A 21,144-nucleotide genomic window follows, 5' to 3' on the forward strand; every position below is an offset into this window, starting at 1 on the left:
AACTAGCATCAGAAAATGTGCAAAAAGTTGACTAATACTCATGCTTTGCCATCAGTGTTTATTTCTGGAAAACAGTTGAGAATACCAAATGCTTGAAAAAACACCCACAGTTGTATACAGCAGGATCCTGGTAATTGGGGAGAGGGAGTGGTGGAGTGTGGAATTAGGACAGTCCCTTGGCAAAGCAGTTAGCAAATATTAAGGGACAGAAAAGACAGAAACAGCAGAATTGGCTATGCATCAGCTATCCTGCATTTAGGAATGACAAATTCCTTCAGCCATATTTTTATAAATCAAGCTGTTCTGTGAAGAACTTAACTTTTTTTGGTTCAAGGTTAATCCCCAAATGCCTTACTGAAATAAACGATCAAGTTAAAATAAGAAATAAGGTTGAGAGAGTTGGGAATCACGTGTCGTCTGTGTTTTCACTACGAGCTGTTGCGAAGCGATGAGAAACACTGCAGAAAGGGAGATGCTGACTTCATCCAAACAGCTGGTGGATGGAGGAAGCTGGTGGCATTACCTTGGTTCCTCCACCTGGTGGTGATATCCTTGGTTCATGGTTTTCCAGGTGAAAAGCAAGGGAAGGGTGTTGTCTAAGATTCCCACCTCTGGACAGGCTGGAGAGGTGGGCCCAGGTGAACCTCATGAGGTTCAACAAGAGCAAATGCAAGGTTCTGCACCTGGGCCGGAACAATCCTCACCACCAATACAAACTGGGGGGTGAGGTGTTGGAAAGCAGCCCTGAGGAAAGGGACTTGGGGGTGCTGGTGGATGAGAAGCTGGACATGAGCAGGCAGTGTGCAGCTGCAGCCCAGAAGGCCAATCCCATCCTGGGCTGCATCAAAAGAAGCGTTGCCAGCAGGTCCAGAGAGGTGATTCTGCCACTTTGCTCTGGTGAGACCTCACCTGGAGTATTGTGTGCAGGTCTGGAGCCCTCAGTATAAGAAGGATATAGACCTGATGGAGAGGGTCCAGAGGAGGGCCACAAGGATGATCAGGGGGATGGAGCACCTCTGCTACGAGGACAGGCTGAGGGAGCTGGGGTTGTTCAGCCTGGAAGGAGAGGCTCGACGAGGCCCTGGGCAACCTGGTCTAGTTGGGGGTGTCCCTGCTGACTGTGGGGGGGTCGGACTAGATGGCCTTTGGAAGTCCCTTCCGGCCTGGGAAATTCTGTGATTCTATGATTCCTCTGAACTTTTCTGATAGGATTTAACATTGCAGTCCCTCTTAAGTAGTACAGCTTTATTGCTTTCTATTTAGGTATTACACCAACATTAAAGGACTAATGAGCTGCTGCTCTTTTTCAGAGGTTGCCATCAGGAATGGCCACATCAGGAACACAGCTGCAAGTCCCTCACAGTGTCCTTTCTGCTCTTTTCTGCACCTTTCTGGGGAACTAATCAGTTAATGACTCTTCTGGCAAGTCTCTGTATCTTCTAATAAACACTGTGTGTAGTTTTCTGCTGTGAGGGTGATAGCTTTTTTTTTTTTTTTTTCTTTGAGCATGGTCAAACACTGTCACAAGTTACCCAGAAAGGTTGTGGAGTCTCCATCCTTGGAGATATTCAAAACCCAACAGGATGCAGCTGTGGGCAACCTACTCTAGCTGTCTGTGCTTGAACAGTGGGAGTGGAGTAGATGATCTCAAGAGGTTCTTTCTGACATAAATGATTCTGTAATACTTGTGCTTGGCTATGTGAGATCACTGCCACTTCAGCATGTCTCAACTGCCCTGTAGATTCATTCTGTTCTGCTCTTACTTGATTTTTTTCTAGTTGTACAGTGCGTTTTCTTTATCTGTCTAGATATTAATGCCTTTGCCAAAAGCAAAGTTCTTTCTGATTTGTATTGTTACGTGCAAGGATGGTAGATCATCTTCTGATCAACCTTCCAGTTCTTTATGCTGTCTTGGGGCTGGTGCCCTTCTATGCTATGGGTGAAATGTGATTGAGACGTCAGCTTACAGCCTTTCTTCCTCAAGCAGGTGATGAGCTGAAGCTTGCAGTTTTCCTGTGGTTGTACATTTACCCAAAAAGTTTCCAGCAAAAAAATTCTATCTTTTTCCTGCCTTCCGTGGACTATTTTAGTGAAAATCAAAACCTTGGTCGCACAGAGTTGCTGGGCTTGCAGGGCTCAGGACATTCTGTCTGGTGCTACTGTCTGGCCGATTCTAATCAGAGCACCACAAGAGAACTTCTTTTATTTTATTTTTTTTCATCTTTGTCAAGCACTGTTTGGCTTGTGTTGTCCTGTTGCTTCCTTCTTCTGACAGGGCTTCGCTTCTGTTGAAACAAAGCCTTTTTCTCAGTGTGTGTTGGGCTTGGGGAACAGGGAAGTTGCGTTCTCTTTTTGGTTTGCCTGGAGGATCAGAAAATTTTCTTTCCTTGAAGAAGGCTTCTGGGTGTCATGGAGAGTCCAAGGAACCACATCAGAGAGTAGACTTGTGCAGTAATAGATTCTTATGTACGTATTTATCTCCAAAACGTGTGCAATAAGTAGCAAGCAATGTGGAAATGATATGAAATATTTATGGTGTAAGGAAGTAAGAAATGTGTGTATGTAGTTGTGAAGCATAGGGATAATGAATCAAAGTAATAGCATGAAAAAAGATAATAAGAAAAAATATTTTATAGACAGCTAATAGAGAATTACCCTACTAAGTACGAAAATCTTATCTATAACAAATTCAGAAGCTGTTTCAGGGACAGTTTGGCACATCAGCACAGGGAACTTCTGCCTGAATACAGCTTCTGTGTCAGAAGAATACTATTTTAGTGCCAAGCCCTCATTTTATTGCCTTAATCACTACTGTAAAATTATCTTTAGTGAGATAATTGTATATGATTTTACACTATAAACAGCGTGTGTTTGGGGGATTCTCCTTTGGGTTACTTTTAATCTGGTCCCCTTCTCTGAGGAACCAGTTGATGATTTGGACTGTCTCCTTTAGGGTTTGGGACTATTTGATGTGCATCTGGAAGGGAGCTTCTGGCTCTGTTTGCTCAGAAAAGTTTATAGAACCCAAAGCCACTCTATGAACAACACTGACACACAGTAACTGCGATGATTTAAGGCAGCATGGGGGCTTGCTTTAAAACCTCATTGCTATTATAAACCAGGACTCTGAGACTCCTGTTCTTTGGAATCATTGGGAGAAAAAATTGAGTGGTTTCATGTCATTGAACATGTTGAAGGAAGAGTCGCTTCTAGAAGAGTAGATGTTTTTACATATCTTTGATGCTTTTCTAACCCTTTGGAATACAGGGAGGAAGAAATCTGCCTGCTCTCCCTGTGACTTTTTTTTTTTACCACCCCGGATTTGCCATGGAGCAATGTTCAGGTTGCAAAGGAGCACCTGTGAAATACTATCCAGACTCTGTTGCCCATTTCTGAGGTCTTTAAGGTTAATCAAAACGCAATGGCTCTGTTAGAGCAGCTCTTGCACAGTTTTTGAGATATTTGGCTTGAGCTACCTCAGTGTCAGTCTGCCTTTCCAACAGCAGCCTTAATTGCAGGAATAGTAAACCAGTATCCCTGATTAAATCCAGTGGATTATTTTTCTCTAGCTTTCAGGCTGCTACAGAGGGAGGTGTGGAGACCATCTTTACATGCCAAACCAGGCACCGTGTCTGCTCTGGATGCTCAGCTGGGGCTGTGAGAGACCCAGCAGCAGGTGCTTTGAATCCAAAAGTATTCTCCTTGTCCTTACCCGTTTTTTTCATAGGTCTCTCTGGGAGCACTCAGAGGGCTTGTGAGACTAGGACAGTGCAAAAGGATCTCTCATGGGGTGTACACTTCAGATGCCTTCCGGTCCAGGGGCTCCCGAAAACATGGACGTGGCCACAGCATTCATTTTCCTTTGCTGGGATTCACCGTGGAGCAGCGTGTAACAGTCAGGTTGTCAGTTCAAATGGCCAGGTTATTCTGGTGCTGAGCTGGCTGCTCTTCATCCCCAGGGGCAGTTTTGCCCTGGTGTGAGGCAGTGAGGCCCCTTTGGGGGGGTGAGGCCCCCCTCACTCGGCAGCCAGATATTCCTAAGTTCTCTTCAGTGTGTCATTTCCTTTGTCAATGCCTTCTTTTCAGTGTGACCCAACTCGTTGCGTAGGACTCTGATTAATTTCATTCTGCAGTGCAGAGATCTTCTGCATATTGAGTAGCTGTGCAAGATGCAGCCTGGTCACAGGCATTGTAGTTTTTAAGTACCTGGTTTTATTACAGCAGATAGTGAAGCAGAGCTTGCTTGTTCCCTGTTTACTGCCAGGGGTTGGACAGGTAAGGGTTTCCTAATAAAATAAGGAAAGAGAGGGGATCTTGCTTGGTTTTTCTCATTTGCCGATCCTAGTCTTTTCTTTGTGCACATGTGCATTTTTCATGTTAAAAGTGCTGCCTTAACTCTCTTGTGATTCAGTTTCTGTTACTTTTATAGGCACGTTTTATATGTTTCTACAGTGTTTTGCTAAGCTGATGTAAGCAAGCTATTTGTAAAGGCTGGAAACCCGGGCAGATGAGCCTTGGCAGGTTTTTAGGCTCTCACAGGGTGGCAGATGTAGACACTCGATGTACCTGTAGCCTCTCTGCCCAGCACTGCATTTTTCCGTGTGGAACAATCCTATGGGTGTTTGAATAAACTGGCATTTGGGCCACATGGTTTCTGTGTCAACCACGGTGTCACAGGACGGGAGAAGGACATGGGATGGATGAAAGAGGATTTAAAACATGGGCTTTTTTGAGCCTGTGTCGAATTCTTACTCCTTTGCTATTCTGCCTTGCCCTGTGTGGGGTGTGTTATCAATTGCTCATCTGGAAGTTTTTGGTGGTCTTGGGAAACAAGTAGAGGGAATTATACCATGCGAGGTTAAGCAGCTTTGCCTTTTACTGTTTGATTAGAAGATGATGACCAGCCTTTTAGTTTTATATCCATTAGCTCATTCAGTTATTACAGAAGGACTAGCAAGATTAACCCGGTTGATCAAATCCTACTTGGTTACTGTTGGATAATGTGGTTATTTAAGCCTTACTTGCAGCAGAGAATTTGTTTTCTTTCATGTTCAAAACTCCTTGCCTCCAGCTGAGTTGACAACTCCCTGAAGTCAGTTAGTTTCTCTGACCAGAGATTAAACTTGCTAACTGCAAAGGAAGGAAAGCAGTGCATTAGTCAGCTTTGCCAAGATACAGGCACCATTTTCAAGTAAAGTTAGAACACGATGAAAATAACTCTCGTTTCATTTTCTAGTCCTGATGGATCCTCCATTTCTTTAGAGTATTTGAACAGAAGTGAATTCAATGTCCCCACGATACAAAATCTGTGATAAGCTGATAAACCTGATACAGATGTTGACAGGTGAATAAAAAAAGAGGATAGCTGGAAAATGTATATTATGTCTGTCATGTAGAGCCTGAGAAATAGCTGTAGCTTTCCAAATGCTGGTGAGAGCAATTGTGTAGCTAGATGCCCACAGCTGTAGGGGGTCTACAGGAGAGATGGGGAGGGACTCTTGATCAGGGAGTGTAACGATAGGATATGGGGTAACAGTTTTAAAATGAAAGAGGGGAGATTTAGATTAGATATTAGGAAAAAGTTCTTTACAATGAGGGTGGTGAGACACTGGAACAGGTTGCCTAGAGATCTGGATGCCCCATCCCTGGAGGGGTTCAAGGCCAGGCTGGATGGGGCTTTGAGCAACCTGGTCTGGTGGGAGGTGTCTCTGATCAAGGCAGGGGGTTGGAACTGGATGATCTTTAAGGTCCCTTCCAACCCAAACCATTCTGTGGTTCTATGATTCTGTAACTGTGCATATAATCAAGACCTGGCAATGCCAAGTGCTCAATGAAGTTATGTCACTAAGCACTGGGGCTTTTCCTATGCAGTTGTCTTTTGGGTTTTGCTGCTGACTGGTTGTGCCATGCTGGTTATTTTTGGCCAGCGGTGTACCGTTGGGTTTGATACTTCATGTATTACCTGAATAAAAAGAAACATCATTGATGATTCTGGAATTAAGTTGAGTTTGTGATTAGAGAGGTCAGAGGTTGCTGATGGGAGAGGAAGTCTTTAAAGAAAAGTGAGTGTTTGACATGGATAGATCCAGAGGATAATTTAGGCTGGAGGGGTGGAGATCTCAAATACAATCTCCTTCTCCAAGCAGAAAGAAATAGATCAGATTGCTGTGGGCCTTTCTAGTGAAGTTTTGAAGGATCTCCAAAGATAGAGATCCCACAGCATCTCTGGGGGAAGTGTTCCAGGGTTTGACCACCCTCGTGGTGAAAAAGAAATGACACCAAATGGGAATTTCCCATGTTGCAGCTCATGTCCAATGCCTCCCTGTGCATCTCTGAGGAGAGTCAGGCTCCATCTTCTGGGTACTGCTCTGTTAGGTGGCTCCAGCCAGCAGTTAGATCCCCTTCTGCTGCCTTCCTAGAGCTGAACAAACCCATTTCTCTGATACCACCTGTGAATGTCACGTTCTTCTTTTCCTGCAACCATCCTGGTGTCTGCTGCTGGACTCACGCTGTTACGTCCCTGTTGGCCTTGAACTGCAGAGGAAATGCAAGAGTAACAGTAATTGTAATGAGATTTAGAATAGTCTGTGCAGTAGTTTCTTCGGTGTTTTGGGTGGACTGTTAGCAATGAGACAGCTCATCTACGGAGATGAATCCCAAAATAATTCTAGCATAGATTTAAAAGATTAAATTCTTGAACTTCTTTGGGGAGAAGAATGGTTATTTCTTTTCTGCAGGTGAAAATACGGGAAATATGGAGTCTGTTATGACATTTCAAATTGCAACAATAATGTCACATATTTCTTTCCTACTATTTATTTGATTAGTTTCATTCCTGTATTGAAAATATATTAGGAATAGTTAAGAACTTAAACAAGTAGAAGATTGGAATGAATATTGGTTTCCAGCAGTTTGAAATTGATCTGTGTGGAAAAATACACTCACAAAAGGATCATCATTTAATTTTTTAAGTGCTGTGTAATGAAAGTTTTTGTGTAATGAAAGTTTTTAAGTATTACCATGGGGTTTTTAATGGTATCTCTACAAGATGATGAGTATCTGTCCTAGGGCTGGTTTTCCAGATACTTGAAGTTATTTTTAGACATGAGGACATGGCTATTGACTCTAATTTTTAAGTTCCTTCAGAACAAGGATGGTGAAGACCATTTCAGTAACTTCATTTAGTTCATTTTAGTTTAAAGGCAGCAGTAGAAAGAATATTCTTCTATAAATGAACGTTAAAACATCGCCTTAACTAAATGCTTGGAAAAATGAATGCATGTGTGAAACAAGATAAAGTGCATGTTCTCTGAAACTTTTCTCAGGTCAGTGTTTATGAACATCACGCTGACTTACTCCTCCAACCTGTCTTGGTTAGTTAACAGGGCAAAACTCTTTATAATCTCTTGTTCCTTTACTTTGTTGGAAGATAACTGCTTTGTTTTAGTAATAAACAAATACGGATATAGGACATATTTTCTAAAGTATGAGCTTGTGGGCTGTAATATCTGTAGAGTGGCTGTTCAGTGGAACAGTCTAGCAAAGGAGCAAGTGTGATGTGGTGGTTAATGCAGTAAGATGGTGGTGAGGCTCCCCATACTAACTATGGCTTGGAATAACTTTTTTTTTAACCTTTTCTTGCTTTTCTGTGCTGCTCTCTCTGCTATGATCTTCATGCTTGAGGAGGGCATGTGTGAGGAAAGAGGGCTTTTTCCTGCTGCCTTAAAGGGAAGTATGACAGTGCCATCATCCTGGCTGCACAGGAGGTTATTATTAACGTGATTGCTCTTGTGGGCTTTGTAATTCTCATCAGCCTTAGGACTGATCTGCAGGAAACCCAAAGTCATGCCTGACTGTCAGCCTCCATCTGCTACTTCAGCATGGCATGAACTCCTCTGAGACAGCAAACAGTTGTAACCTGGTGCCTCCTTTAGTTGAAAAATGAGTAAAAGCCTTGGAAACCCAGAGGGGTTGATGCTGGAAGCATTTATCCCATTTATATGACCAGCTGGCTGTACATACACCACTTTTAAATGTAGCCTGCTTTCTCTATGCTCTGTTATATTTCTTTTCTTTCATGAAGGAATTGAATTAGTCATTTCTCCCCTACTTTATTCTTCCTTTCCTGGTGTTGCTTGTGTTGCAGAATAGTGCATGTTCCAGGAAGAACCTAGATTCCTGAGACCAAAACATCAGGTCAGAGCCCATTTTAGGCTGGAAAGGAGGATTCAATATCAGATCAAATCAGTTTGGGATGTGGGTCATCAAGGACCATCATCATTTAGTTCATAATTTTCAAAAGTCATAGTAAGGAGAAACATGTTGCCAGCCTAAATGTGCACACAATTCTCAGGGTTAATAAATTAAAAATGTAAATGCTTTTTCTTTTTGTAAAATTTTTTGATCCAGAAAACAATAATGTTACGGAGGATGCTGATTTAAGTAAATAAAATTTAAGAAAAAGGTCTCATGAATATAAGCAAAATCAGGAAAGGCAGTATCGAATTAGCAGGGATGTGTTTTAAGTCACAATCAAGTGTATTGGACACTACCACTCTAGTTTCACTAAGTGATTGATTTAGGTGGCCAGGTTCTCCCTGTCACCAGATCGGTTTTTAATGTTCTTATCTGCTGTTTTACAGCAATAAAAAGCGCGTGGTGTCCTGCCCGTCAGTGCTTTGCAATTATTTAAAACATAAAAGCCAGTAAAAATTGGAGTAAATTTACCCTTTTTACTGTGCGGTAGCTCTCTGTTTTGGCTGTTACCTCAATATCCATCTCCTGGTGCTTTGAAAGGCAAAACAAAGCAAAGTGGGACTCCCAGTGTGTGTCTGTGCAAATCTGTACGGATTTAAAGGAGTCAGGTTTAGGGTGAGCATGGACCTGTGCTCGCCTGTCCATCCTGCCTGAGACCTCTGTAGGCTCCCAGTTTGCTGAAGCGCACCAGTATCATAAGTTCCTAAAGAAACATCACTTGTTCTCTCTGAGGTTATCCAGCTATGTTGAACTAGTAGCCACAAATCTGGCTTTGAGGTTGCCTTTGTATGGACTGGAAGGCAGCAGAGTCATCCATGTTGGGACCCCATGGAGGAGGACTTCCATGGAGGAAGACGTGTTGGACACCTAGGGCTTGCTGGCAGTCCCTTCCTGGTAATGCCCACACCAGGATGTGTGCTACAACCAGGCAGTGTCTCAAGTTCCCTCAGAGAACAAAAAACATGTATGTCAAAATCAACACTGAATTGGCAATGAATTTGCAGATAGTTGGAAACCAGTGCCACCAGTACTTATGGACACAGACAGGACACAGGCTTGGTATGTGAGAAAAAGGATCAAGCAGGAGTGTTCCAGCTGCCCTGAGGTATTCTGAGGAGACTACATTCCTGATCTCTGAGTATCTTTTCCTGAAATATGGTGGCTTGTGACATTCCTTGATGGTCACAGCATGGTCTTCCACGGTCAGTCCTGAAACTGGACAATGTCTTTTAAGTCTGTGCCAGAGACATGAAGGATTTGCAGCCACTTCCTGCTTATCTAACCAGGTATAGGTGGATACTAGGATTGATTCATCGGTTGGTTGGTTTTTAAGCCTTTTCTTCCAAAGGGAGTACTGTCCCTCCAGTTCTGGTTGCCAGCAGCTCTCTTATCTCCTTGTGGAAAGAGAGAGAGAGTGTGGGTGTTCTGCTGTGGGATTCTGCTGGACCCTGGAGAGCAGGCTCTTGATGCTCTTACCGAGAGCCCTGGGGTGGAGCTCCATATTCCACAGCCATACATATTGCTTTGGTATGGTTCTGTGGTTCTTCAGTGAGAAAGCTGGGGTTTTTTTGTCTCCTGCTGCCCTCCAGGCCCCTATTCTGTCACATCTTGCTGTCCCCAACAGTTTTTAATGCCCCAGACCTATGGTGCACACAAGGAGAGCAAGAGCAGGGTCCCAAGGGTGTTACAGGCAGTGCAGTTACTTATTACTGTATATGTTGATGTTTTTCCTGTTTTTATTTTAAAACGAGGTGGTATGAAACAATAAGCTTGGGGTTTAAAGCTAATTAAAATCACCATGGCTGAAGTGCTTCAAAGAAATACAGGGCAAAGCTATGCAATGATGGTCATCCTCTTTCCTGCCTCGAAACCCTGCCCGCAACCAAATGGTCACCGTTGTCCTGTGCATCAACCTTTACTCTGTTATCAATCTGCTGCTCCAGAGAACTTGCCATCACAAATCCATTACAGGTCGGGATCTGAAACCACAGCCTCCACTCTCTCTGCATTTATTTTTTTTAAGATAGATCCTGCCTGGTACTATGTGCTGAAATGTAGACATTGCAGCAGCACTTTGGTAGCACAGAGAATAAACCTAGAGGACTAGCTGAGTGTTGCGGGGTGGCTGGTTGGTTTTGATTTTGCCTGAATAGGTGTTAATTTGTGCTTGTAACACCATGCCAGAACTCAACATGATATTACCCAGGCTTATTTCCTTCTTTTATAATTAAATTCCTCTAATGTTCCATTAAATGTTCTAATGGAGGTTTCCCATAAGCATCTTTCTTTTTTTTTTCCAGATGTTTCTGGCTCTTAAAATCAGAGTTTGTCCGTGTTGAAGTAGCATTAGTTTAGTTCTTTCACGGTAAGCAGTGCTAAGAGCAAGTGTAGTTATGGTGTGTAAAAGTCGGCATTTACTGGGTAAAATTGGTGTAACTTGACGCTGTCCTGCATGACATCCTTGTCTCTAAATTGGAGAAACGTGGATGGACCACTTGGTGGATAAGGAATTGGCTGGATGGCTGCACTCAAAGAGTGAAGGTCAATAGCTCGATGTCCAAGTGGGAACCAGTGATGAGTAGCATTCCTCAGGCATCGGTACTGGGGCCTGTGCTGTTTAACATCTTTGTTGGGGACATGGACAGTGGGATTGAGTGCACCCTCAGCAAGTTTGCTGATGACACCAAGCTGTGTGGAGCCATTGACACGCTGTAGGGAAGGGATGCCATCAAGAGGGACCTGGGCAGGCTTGAGAGGCAGGACCATGCAAACCTCCTGAAGTTCAACATGGGCAAGTACAAGGTCCTGTACCTCAGACACGGCAAGCCCAGGCACAAATACAGGTTGGGTGGAGAATGGATGGTGACCAGTGCTGAGCAGTCCTGTGGTGACGGGCTGAGAGACTTGGGGTTGTTCAGCCTGGAGAAGAGAAGGCTCCGGGAAGGCCTTCGAGCAGCCTTCCAGTACCTAAAGTGGGCCAACGGGAAAGTTGGGGTGGGACTCTTTATCAGGGAGTGGAGCAATAAGACGAGAGGTAACAGTTTTAAACTGAAAGAGGGAAGATTTAGATGAGATATTAGGAAGAAATTCTTTGCTGTGAGGGGGGTGAGGCACTGGAACAGGTTGCCCAGGGAAGCTGTGGCTGCCCCATCCCTGGAGGGGTTCAAGGCCAGGCTGGATGGGGCTTTGAGCAACCTGGTCTGGTGGGTGGTGTCCCTGCCCATGGCAGGGGGGTTGGAACTAGACCTTTAAGGTCCCTTCCAACTCTAACCGTTCTATGATTCTAATGAGCTTAAGCGTGCTGCCAGTGAACCTGTGAAACCATGTGGTCATATGTGCTGCCCATGGTTTAGTTCAGGGCTGGTGGTGGCTGTGGTGGTGTTGCATGCAAATGGTGGTGGTATAAACTGCAGTTTGTCACACACTCTCACTTGTGTTCTGTGGCAGTTTGAGAATTTAAGGATCCTTCACACTGATTTCCAGTCACAGCTATTTCACAGGAGTTTTCTTGTTGAATGTCAGTACTCTCATGAGCTGTGAGATTGGGAAGTAGAAACAAAATCAGTCTGTTCTGCAAAACTCCCTGTTTGAGCCTACTTAATGGTTACAAGCCCTTGATCAGAAACCATATTTCTAAAAATCGTGGTGACAGGGTTGTTATCTTATTTTCCATTCTGTATGTTTCTGTTTCTTTTCAGGGAAGGATCATGTTTGCAGATTTATTGGCTGTGGAAGGAATGAAAAATTTAATTACGTCGTCATGCAGCTTCAGGTGAGTTCTGTGCTTCTCCTCTCCTCCCTTTCCCATGGAGATGGCATCATAGCAAAGGATTTACAGTGAGAGAATAAGGCCAAACGCTGATGTAGAGACTTTGTGGTACATCAAAAGTGGATGGAATGGGAGACAGTGAGAAGGGGTGGTGTTGCTGTGATATCCCTTGGGGTAGCTCCAGTTGTCAAGATGTGCTAAAATATTTCATAGCTCTGCTTTTCTGCCTAAGTTGGCTTTCTGACAGTTTTCTGAGAAAGCACTCAAATCAGAACACTCGCAAGAGCTACCCACAGTGTTATGCAGCAGCAGCAGCTGTTTGAAATATCTCCTGCTGAGCTCAGTGATGCAGCATTCAAAATATGTGTCTTATACCAGGGCTCAGAGAGTGGTGGGAGCCAGTGGTGTCACACCAGCAGCACGGCCCTCTCTATGAAAGGGAGTAATCTCTGGCTCCCCCATCTCTACCAAGCTCAGCAGTAGCTTGGCTTCCACTGTGAAAATGTGAGTATGATTCTTGAAAGGGCTAAACTGGAGCACAAGTCTTATGAGGAGAGGCTGAGGGAGCTGGGGGTGCTCAGCCTGGAGAAAATGAGGCTGAGGGGAGACCTTATCGCTCTCTACAACTCCCTGAAAGGAGGGTGTAGCTGGGGGGGTTTGGTCTTTTCTCCCAAGGAACAGGCAACAGGACAAGACAAAAGTTGCACCAGGGAAGATTCAGATCGGATATTAGGAAAAATTTTCACACTGCAAGCATATTAAGCATTGGAATGGGCTCAACAGGACAAGACGAAATGATCTCAAGTTGCACCAGGGAAGATTCAGATTGGCAAAAGTTGCACCAGGGAAGATTCAGATCGGATATTAGGAAAAATTTTCACACTGCAAGCATATTAAGCATTGGAATGGGCTGCCCAGGGAAGCGGTTGAGGCACCGTCCCTGGAGGTTTTCAAAAGACGGGTTGACATAGCGCTTAGAGACATAGTTTAGTAATGTGGGGGTTCTTTTTGTATGGTTTTCTTTTGTGGTTTTTTTAATCAGACTTAGGTTGATGGTTGGACTAGATGATTTTAAAGGTGCCTTCCAGCCTAGAGGATTCTATGATTCAAATCTGGAGCTCATGGAAGAACAAGGCTTCTCACCCCCCAATCCTCTCCTTAACAAGCCTGATGAAGATGACTATACCATGGAAAAAAAACGTCTTTGCACAGAACCTCTTACTTTCTAGCCTGTTCTTGACTATGTAGCTGAACTTGTAGAGTAGGCAGAGCTAAAAATTGTTTCATTGTTTGCAAATGATGACTTTTTAAGTTGTTGGGGAAAGGAATTGGGGCAAAAAGGGTTGGCAAGGAGCAATTTTTGAGAGCTTTTTGAAACCGGGCAGAGCCATGCTGGGAGCCAGCAGCTTGAGGGCCGGGCCACTGAGGGGGCCTGGTCGGGCTCAGCACCCGTAACAGCAGGTTTACATGAGGTGTAACCGCCCTAACAGTCATTCGCTGAGGAGACCAGCCTCCAGTGTGGTAAATCTGCACCAGGGGAGGGAATAAAGGCAAAAAAGGGCCGGCGCAGTATGGTAAATCTGCACCAAGGGAGGGAATAAAGGCAAAAAAGGGCCGGCAAGGAGCATTTTTGAGGGCTTTTTGAAGCCGGGAAGAGCGGCGGCCTGTGCCGGGAGCTGGCAGCCTGTGGCCAGGCCGCTGAGCGAGGCCCAGCACCCCCAGCAGTAGGTTTAATCGAGGTGTAACTGCGCTGGGACCACTCCCTCCCATAAAGGGGGCTTTTCAGTAGCTTTCAGGATATCCCTGCTGCCTCTAGTAAGCTGTCACAAGAGTTAAAAAATACAAACACTAGAGAAGTAGTTTAGTCTTGCTTTGTTCATGCTAAAGAGCAACCCTGGGCTGGTTGTGGTGGCTTGACTGTCCTGGATTGAAACGTGGGTCAAACCAGCTTCAGAGACCAGTCATATGCTAAAAGAGCCAGTTGCAGTTGGCCCCTTAATGTCTGTAGATAACTTGAGAACTGGAAAGGGGTGGATAAGTAGATGGCATTTCACTGGAAGTGCTTGGAATATTTTCTATATCTTCTGTTGTGCCTTTTGTTTGAATACATCTGGACTTGTATTATAAGCATGTATGTCTTTGCAGAAGCAGAATCATGAGATTCTATAGTATAGTGATAATTAGCGTGTCCCTGTAACTTTTGTTCTTGATGCATGATCTCTGAAGTAGCGGACTCACTCATGATGTTTTTGATCAGTTGATAAATGCATTAGTTCTGTAGATTAGAGGGGTACACTGCCATAGAATATACTCATTTTATCACCTTTTTCTTTACAAAAATAAAGAGGTATACATAAAACTGAGATGATAGAGATCAAAGAATACTGTGATTCTTCTGGTGTTTAGTCTGTCCTTTTTTTTTTTGCCTAAATTTTCTTTATTTCCACGTATAGCTGGTACAACAAATTTAATTAACTGGAGGTAAATTACCAGGTTTTTTAATAAGTATTTTTTAAGTCAGCGGAAAAGTCCTCCTCTCCTGACTTTTGGGGATGGTTCTCTTGATTGACAGCTTTCCCCGTTGTGGCATTGCCACAATGATGCTGACTTGAGCCAGATGGTTGTGTGCTAGAGTTTCTGATGAAACTGCTTCTGTGAGCTGTAATATATAGTGGCTTCATGACCCGCTTATCATACCTGTACTGCTTTAATCTTTAGATGGCTCAGAGAACAGTCAAAGGTTGTTCTTAACCAGACTATATAGAAGCTGATTTTTAACAGTAAGGAGATGCAGTTGGCCTTTTTCCCAAACAGCACATCAGCTGCTTTTCCCAGCTAATGGTCTGGTATCTTCTTATCAGCAAATACATCACTTAAAAGCCAAAAGGAAGTCTTGGAAAATCATACACAAGAAATAAAGCAGATGTAAGGTTAGCACCTGTCTGATTAGCATTTCTGCTTTTTTGGGGGATGCACATTAGAATTTGCAGCTGTGAAATGCTATGCTTTAATGTCATGGTTTAAATGTTTTATTGATTGTTTCAGGGCCGAAATCTTGCAGATCTTAGAAGGAGTCAGCCTCGAGGGACTTTCACACTGAGCACAACGCTGCGATTAGCCGCTGAGCGAGGCCCAGCACCCCCAGCAGTAGGTTTAATCGAGGTGTAACTGCGCTGGGACCACTCCCTCCCATAAAGGGGGCTTTTCAGTAGCTTTCAGGATATCCCTGCTGCCTCTAGTAAGCTGTCACAAGAGTTAAAAAATACAAACACTAGAGAAGTAGTTTAGTCTTGCTTTGTTCATGCTAAAGAGCAACCCTGGGCTGGTTGTGGTGGCTTGACTGTCCTGGATTGAAACGTGGGTCAAACCAGCTTCAGAGACCAGTCATATGCTAAAAGAGCCAGTTGCAGTTGGCCCCTTAATGTCTGTAGATAACTTGAGAACTGGAAAGGGGTGGATAAGTAGATGGCATTTCACTGGAAGTGCTTGGAATATTTTCTATATCTTCTGTTGTGCCTTTTGTTTGAATACATCTGGACTTGTATTATAAGCATGTATGTCTTTGCAGAAGCAGAATCATGAGATTCTATAGTATAGTGATAATTAGCGTGTCCCTGTAACTTTTGTTCTTGATGCATGATCTCTGAAGTAGCGGACTCACTCATGATGTTTTTGATCAGTTGATAAATGCATTAGTTCTGTAGATTAGAGGGGTACACTGCCATAGAATATACTCATTTTATCACCTTTTTCTTTACAAAAATAAAGAGGTATACATAAAACTGAGATGATAGAGATCAAAGAATACTGTGATTCTTCTGGTGTTTAGTCTGTCCTTTTTTTTTTTGCCTAAATTTTCTTTATTTCCACGTATAGCTGGTACAACAAATTTAATTAACTGGAGGTAAATTACCAGGTTTTTTAATAAGTATTTTTTAAGTCAGCGGAAAAGTCCTCCTCTCCTGACTTTTGGGGATGGTTCTCTTGATTGACAGCTTTCCCCGTTGTGGCATTGCCACAATGATGCTGACTTGAGCCAGATGGTTGTGTGCTAGAGTTTCTGATGAAACTGCTTCTGTGAGCTGTAATATATAGTGGCTTCATGACCCGCTTATCATACCTGTACTGCTTTAATCTTTAGATGGCTCAGAGAACAGTCAAAGGTTGTTCTTAACCAGACTATATAGAAGCTGATTTTTAACAGTAAGGAGATGCAGTTGGCCTTTTTCCCAAACAGCACATCAGCTGCTTTTCCCAGCTAATGGTCTGGTATCTTCTTATCAGCAAATACATCACTTAAAAGCCAAAAGGAAGTCTTGGAAAATCATACACAAGAAATAAAGCAGATGTAAGGTTAGCACCTGTCTGATTAGCATTTCTGCTTTTTTGGGGGATGCACATTAGAATTTGCAGCTGTGAAATGCTATGCTTTAATGTCATGGTTTAAATGTTTTATTGATTGTTTCAGGGCCGAAATCTTGCAGATCTTAGAAGGAGTCAGCCTCGAGGGACTTTCACACTGAGCACAACGCTGCGATTAGGCAAACAAATTCTGGAATCAATAGAAGCCATTCACTCTGTGGGATTTCTGCATCGTGACATCAAGCCTGTATGTTGTTTTGAAAATTTTTCTTTTGGCTGGTTGTCTGTCTGTTCTGCTTGAGCCAATAAAGATAGTCTGAATATGGGCAGATCTCATTGGAGACACTTAGGCCTCCTTGCACACTCCTTCTGTCTGACACATTGGCTATTTTCTATAAGTACAGAATATTAATATAGTTATTGTCATTCCTTTAAGGGCAGAGTAAACTCATTTTTATTAGCATAGGCTACTCCATAGTGGGTTAGTAACTGTCAGTTGTACTTGTGCCAGTCAAGATCACATGACAAAGCAATCTAATTTTGAACCATTTGGAGTCCAAACAATTATTACTATAAAAGAGGTTCAGAAAGTAAGTCTTGCTCTCTGACCCATCGCTTGAATAAATGCTATTTCATGTTTTGACTTAGCTAAATAATCTTCTTAAACTTTTCTGAGCAATTGGCATTAAAAAAAAAAATTGAAGTATAGTTTCCAGTATTGGAAACACAGTCATCTGCCTGGGTGAGGTACAATAATTCCAAGTCTCACTGTAGGAGTCAGTCTTTTTTCTGTAGTTCTTCACTGCTTGATCTGAACACTACACCATCCCTGAGACCATCTTCCTTCTTGCAAAATCATGTGCTGCTTCTAAAATCAGCTGGTTTTGGTCAGATTCAGCTGAAAATCAGTCACTAATGTGACTGGCCACAAATCCTTTATCGGCCATCCATTATGGTAAAGGCTATAATTTAAGATGGGGGTTAAAAAAAGGGCTGCTTCATTTGCTTGTTGTCGTTTTATTTACTAGGAACCAAAATCCATTGTTTTTTAGATGTCTGAATGTTCAGATAAATTTAGGTAATGCAATAGAGTGGATGGAGATTAAGGGAGTTAGGGCAGAATAGTGCATGCTGGCAGCTGAACCACGAACAGAAGCATTTGTCTACAATAACTCCAGCCTGTTATGCAAGTGACAGAGCTCTCGCTGCAGAGCTAGTGGTGTTAAATGTAGCTCTTCCTCATAGCAGCTGAAATTTAGCTAAGCTAATGTGAATTTTAGTTATTTTGAGACTCCACAGTCTCTTAATCTGCAAAGTGAACTTCTTAATGTCGCAGTGCTTCTCTCTCTAGTCATGATGTTTAAGACGCATCTTAAAATTCTTCTCATTGACTTACGTTTCCACCAGAGGAATGTGGGTCTGTATGGCAAAGTTCTGTTAACAAATGGCCACTCTTACCCAAGTTGCTGGTATCAATTTGATTCTTTTCTTTCTTTTTCTAGTCCAATTTTGCCATGGGCCGCTTACCTTCAACATACAGGAAGTGTTACATGTTAGACTTTGGTCTGGCGCGTCAGTATACCAACACTACTGGTGAAGTCCGGCCAGTAAGTAAATTTTAAGTATTTTTTTTCCCCCCGAGTTTTGCAACTGCTTAGGCATGGAAAGGTTTTGTGATTTTGTTTGATTTGTGGTTGTTATGCTTGGTGATTTTATTGGACTGCGTTTTCTGCAAGGTGAGAAGCAGCAGGTGACTTCAACTGAGTTGGGAATCTAAGAAGGGATGCTTGCTTTTGTCTTACAAGGTGTGTAGCTTTTTAATTATTTTTTTTTGTTGTTCCTTTAGGATAATCATATTTTCCACAGCCTTGGAATACTTTACTGAGTACATTGTGGCCGAGCAAAGAAGGATGAGCCCAATGCTGGCCATGTAACTTCTGTAGTCCCAGAGTATTGGCCTAGTTCAGTTCTCTGTGATCTGGGGTCACTCATAAGGATGGTTTTATGTGTATTGCCCCCGTCCAGATTTCTTAGCAAGAGTATTTCAGCGTGCCTGCTGGAGGGGAGGTAAGGCCAGGGGGCCTAACTTTCACCACTTCTGTTTTATCTTCAGTCCTTTTACCAGCACTGTGTTATTTGGGGTCACTCATAAGGATGTGTTAAGCTTCAGATGCTCTAGGTATCAGTCAGAGCATTCCTAGATCGATTTCAGAACGCAGCACAAGCAGGGAGGGCTCAGAACAATCTCTCTGTTTATCATCCTAGGCTTACACCTTTTGGTCTGCACATTTTCTCCATCTGCAAGATAATTGTTGTTCCAGAACATCTTGACAATGTGAGAGCTAAATTCAGAGACTGTAGTGCAGGATATGGCTGGGGACTGGGAAGAAAGTAAAGATCAGTGAGCAGATTTTGTGTCTTTGGCAGATGAACACAGCTGGAGGATTTTTCTTCTGTTTTTTCTTCTTCTTTTTTTTTTTGTAAGTATTTTCACTTGGACATAGCAAGCTTTTTCTATTTAGCTGTAGATGGGAGCAGTTCCTAAGGTTGTGTCTGCGTCTTGGTCTTGAAAAGAAACACACTATGTGCTACTGGTCTTCCTTGTCAGAGCTGTGTAGTTTGGGGATAACCCTTTTCCAGACTGCCCTTTTCAAAATGCAGCCCCACTCCTTTCCTCTTTCTGCAGTCAAAATTCAAGCTTATTATGGATTGAAATTGGCATTTGGTTTTCTGCAAAATTTCTTCATTGCTTCAGTGAAACGAACTATGTTTTATGCCTGTATTTCAAGTACCATTGTTTGAACGCTGTTCTCTCTTTACAATTAAAGAAACTATTTTTTCCAGATGTCTCTTCTTTTGGATCCTCTCTTTTCTCCCTTTCTCTCACTAATTTAAAATTACTTTGCTTTTATTTTGCTACATTGTTAGAGAGTACTCCCATGCCCTGGTTTTGCAAACAGCACGACATCCAAACTTGACCTTTTTCAGAAGAAAAGATACTTCAACTGTGTCATGAGCTGTGTCCTGCTTGGGTTGCTGTGGGTGAGGTGGGGCTTGGTAAGGACACAAGGGTCATTGGGGTCATTCTGATGGTTGGTTGGTTGCTTGCCACAGCTGGGCCTTGTAGAAGGACTAATGACACATAATCTTTTCCTGACAAAAAGACTCAGGGATCACCTGGGGGGTGGGAATATCTTCTGCTGAGAGTGGTAAAAAGTCTCAATTAGTTTGGGATGTGGGAAGATCATAGGAGCAGAGTCTTATATCCCTACTGTACCTATTCTCCCATGCCACACTTCGGGTGGTGAGGCTTTTTGACAAAAATGATATAATAAAAAATACATAAATATTTACTTGAGTCCCTTTTAACATTATGTTATAGTCATTGGGCTGTTCGATCCTTTTGTGTCCCTGCTGCCTGATACCGCTGTTGAGTCCCACTTAAAGGACTGGGCCATTTACTTGGAGAAGCATGCTGTGATTGCTGCCCAAATAATCCACTGAGCATTAGGAAGGAGATGGGGGTGAAGGATGGTATGAAGACAAGTGAAATGAGATTTTGTGTAGGTTTTTTTTTTTTCTTTATTTCATTAAGAACTTTATCTTTTATTTCCCCAAAAAGATTGTTTCAAGCCAGTAAGATAAATTCTTCTTTCTCCATTCTCTTTCAGTACCTTTATCCGTGAAGGATACAATTCCCAGATTTATAACATGATCATCCTGAGCCTAGTTTTTTTGTGACTTAGTTCTGAGGTACAATACAAAAGATAGGTAGGAGAAGGAGCTCGCTTTCTCTTTTTCTGGAAGCACGTCTGAATTTTGCTTTCAGTAGTATTCATTTATTAACGGGTGTTTTCTGCTCAAATAGGCTCCGTGCAGTTTCCTGCAGTTTCAGAACCATTGTCAGAGTTTATGAATAATACCATAGAAAGTGTTTGCTGTTTTCACATCCTCTGAGATTCATAACCTCAATCTTGCTTATCAGCTTTTCAGAAAGACTCTAAATGACTTGCTAGTAAGACAGATAATGGGCCTGGCTTTTAGGATGCCTTGGCATTGTTGGTTTTTTTTAACTTATCTTTTGCCGCCTTATTTTTGGTCACTTTTCTATTTTGAAAACACCTTTGATTTTGAAAAAGAGAAAAGCCTGTGATCCTGTGGAGCAAATCCTCTACAAACCTGTGTTTGTGCTGATTTTGCGAAATTATTTTTATGTGCAATTCACTGATGCCAAACAGTATGAATGTTTTTAATATGAAAAGGCAAGGAGCTCCTTAGTAGGCAGATAGCATAGGCTGTTGCTAAAAAGGTCTCATTCTGATTTTTCTAGAGGTTGATCAAAGCTTTGAAGTGGAATGATTTTTACTGTCCGTGATCTTCATTGAGTGTTAGTTCCTCCATCCTCAGCTGTTACAACTCTGGCTTTCCAGACCTTCTTTCAAGGGCCACCACAGTAGCTTTTACCTAAGGACCTGTTACTCTGCTAAGCTTCTGATGAGTACTGTGTATTTGGTTTGTTTGTCTTTACAGAGGGTAGCTACTTGACAGTTCAACTTGATTGCTTGACATTTGTAAAGTTGTGGGCCACTTGGTTGAACTAGATCCAAATTTATTCTGAATCTGAATTTATTCTGTGCTTCTAGGAAAACAAACCTGATGGACCTGATGTGGGATGCTAATATTAGCACAAATGCTACTCTTTGGGGAAAAGCTGTTGTTGCACAGATTTGCTTTGATGGGAATGGTCTCACCCTTCT

General features: G+C 42.7%; 1 protein-coding gene across 3 annotated transcripts in view; it reads left to right on the forward strand.

Annotated features, from left to right (window-relative positions):
• TTBK1 (tau tubulin kinase 1) overlaps positions 1-21,144 on the forward strand; it is a 103,800-nt gene that overhangs the window by 18,941 nt on the left and 63,715 nt on the right. For all 3 annotated transcript variants that reach the window (XM_014962426.1, XM_014962427.1, XM_014962425.1), the window contains 3 exons: positions 11,955-12,028; positions 16,494-16,634; positions 17,890-17,994. In XM_014962426.1, coding sequence (XP_014817912.1) covers positions 11,955-12,028; positions 16,494-16,634; positions 17,890-17,994 — 320 coding nt within the window. The remainder of the gene's footprint in view (positions 1-11,954; positions 12,029-16,493; positions 16,635-17,889; positions 17,995-21,144) is intronic.

This window comes from Calidris pugnax, unplaced genomic scaffold, assembly GCF_001431845.1.
Source record: "Calidris pugnax isolate Ruff unplaced genomic scaffold, ASM143184v1 scaffold147, whole genome shotgun sequence".
NCBI classification, from domain to species: domain Eukaryota; kingdom Metazoa; phylum Chordata; class Aves; order Charadriiformes; family Scolopacidae; genus Calidris; species Calidris pugnax.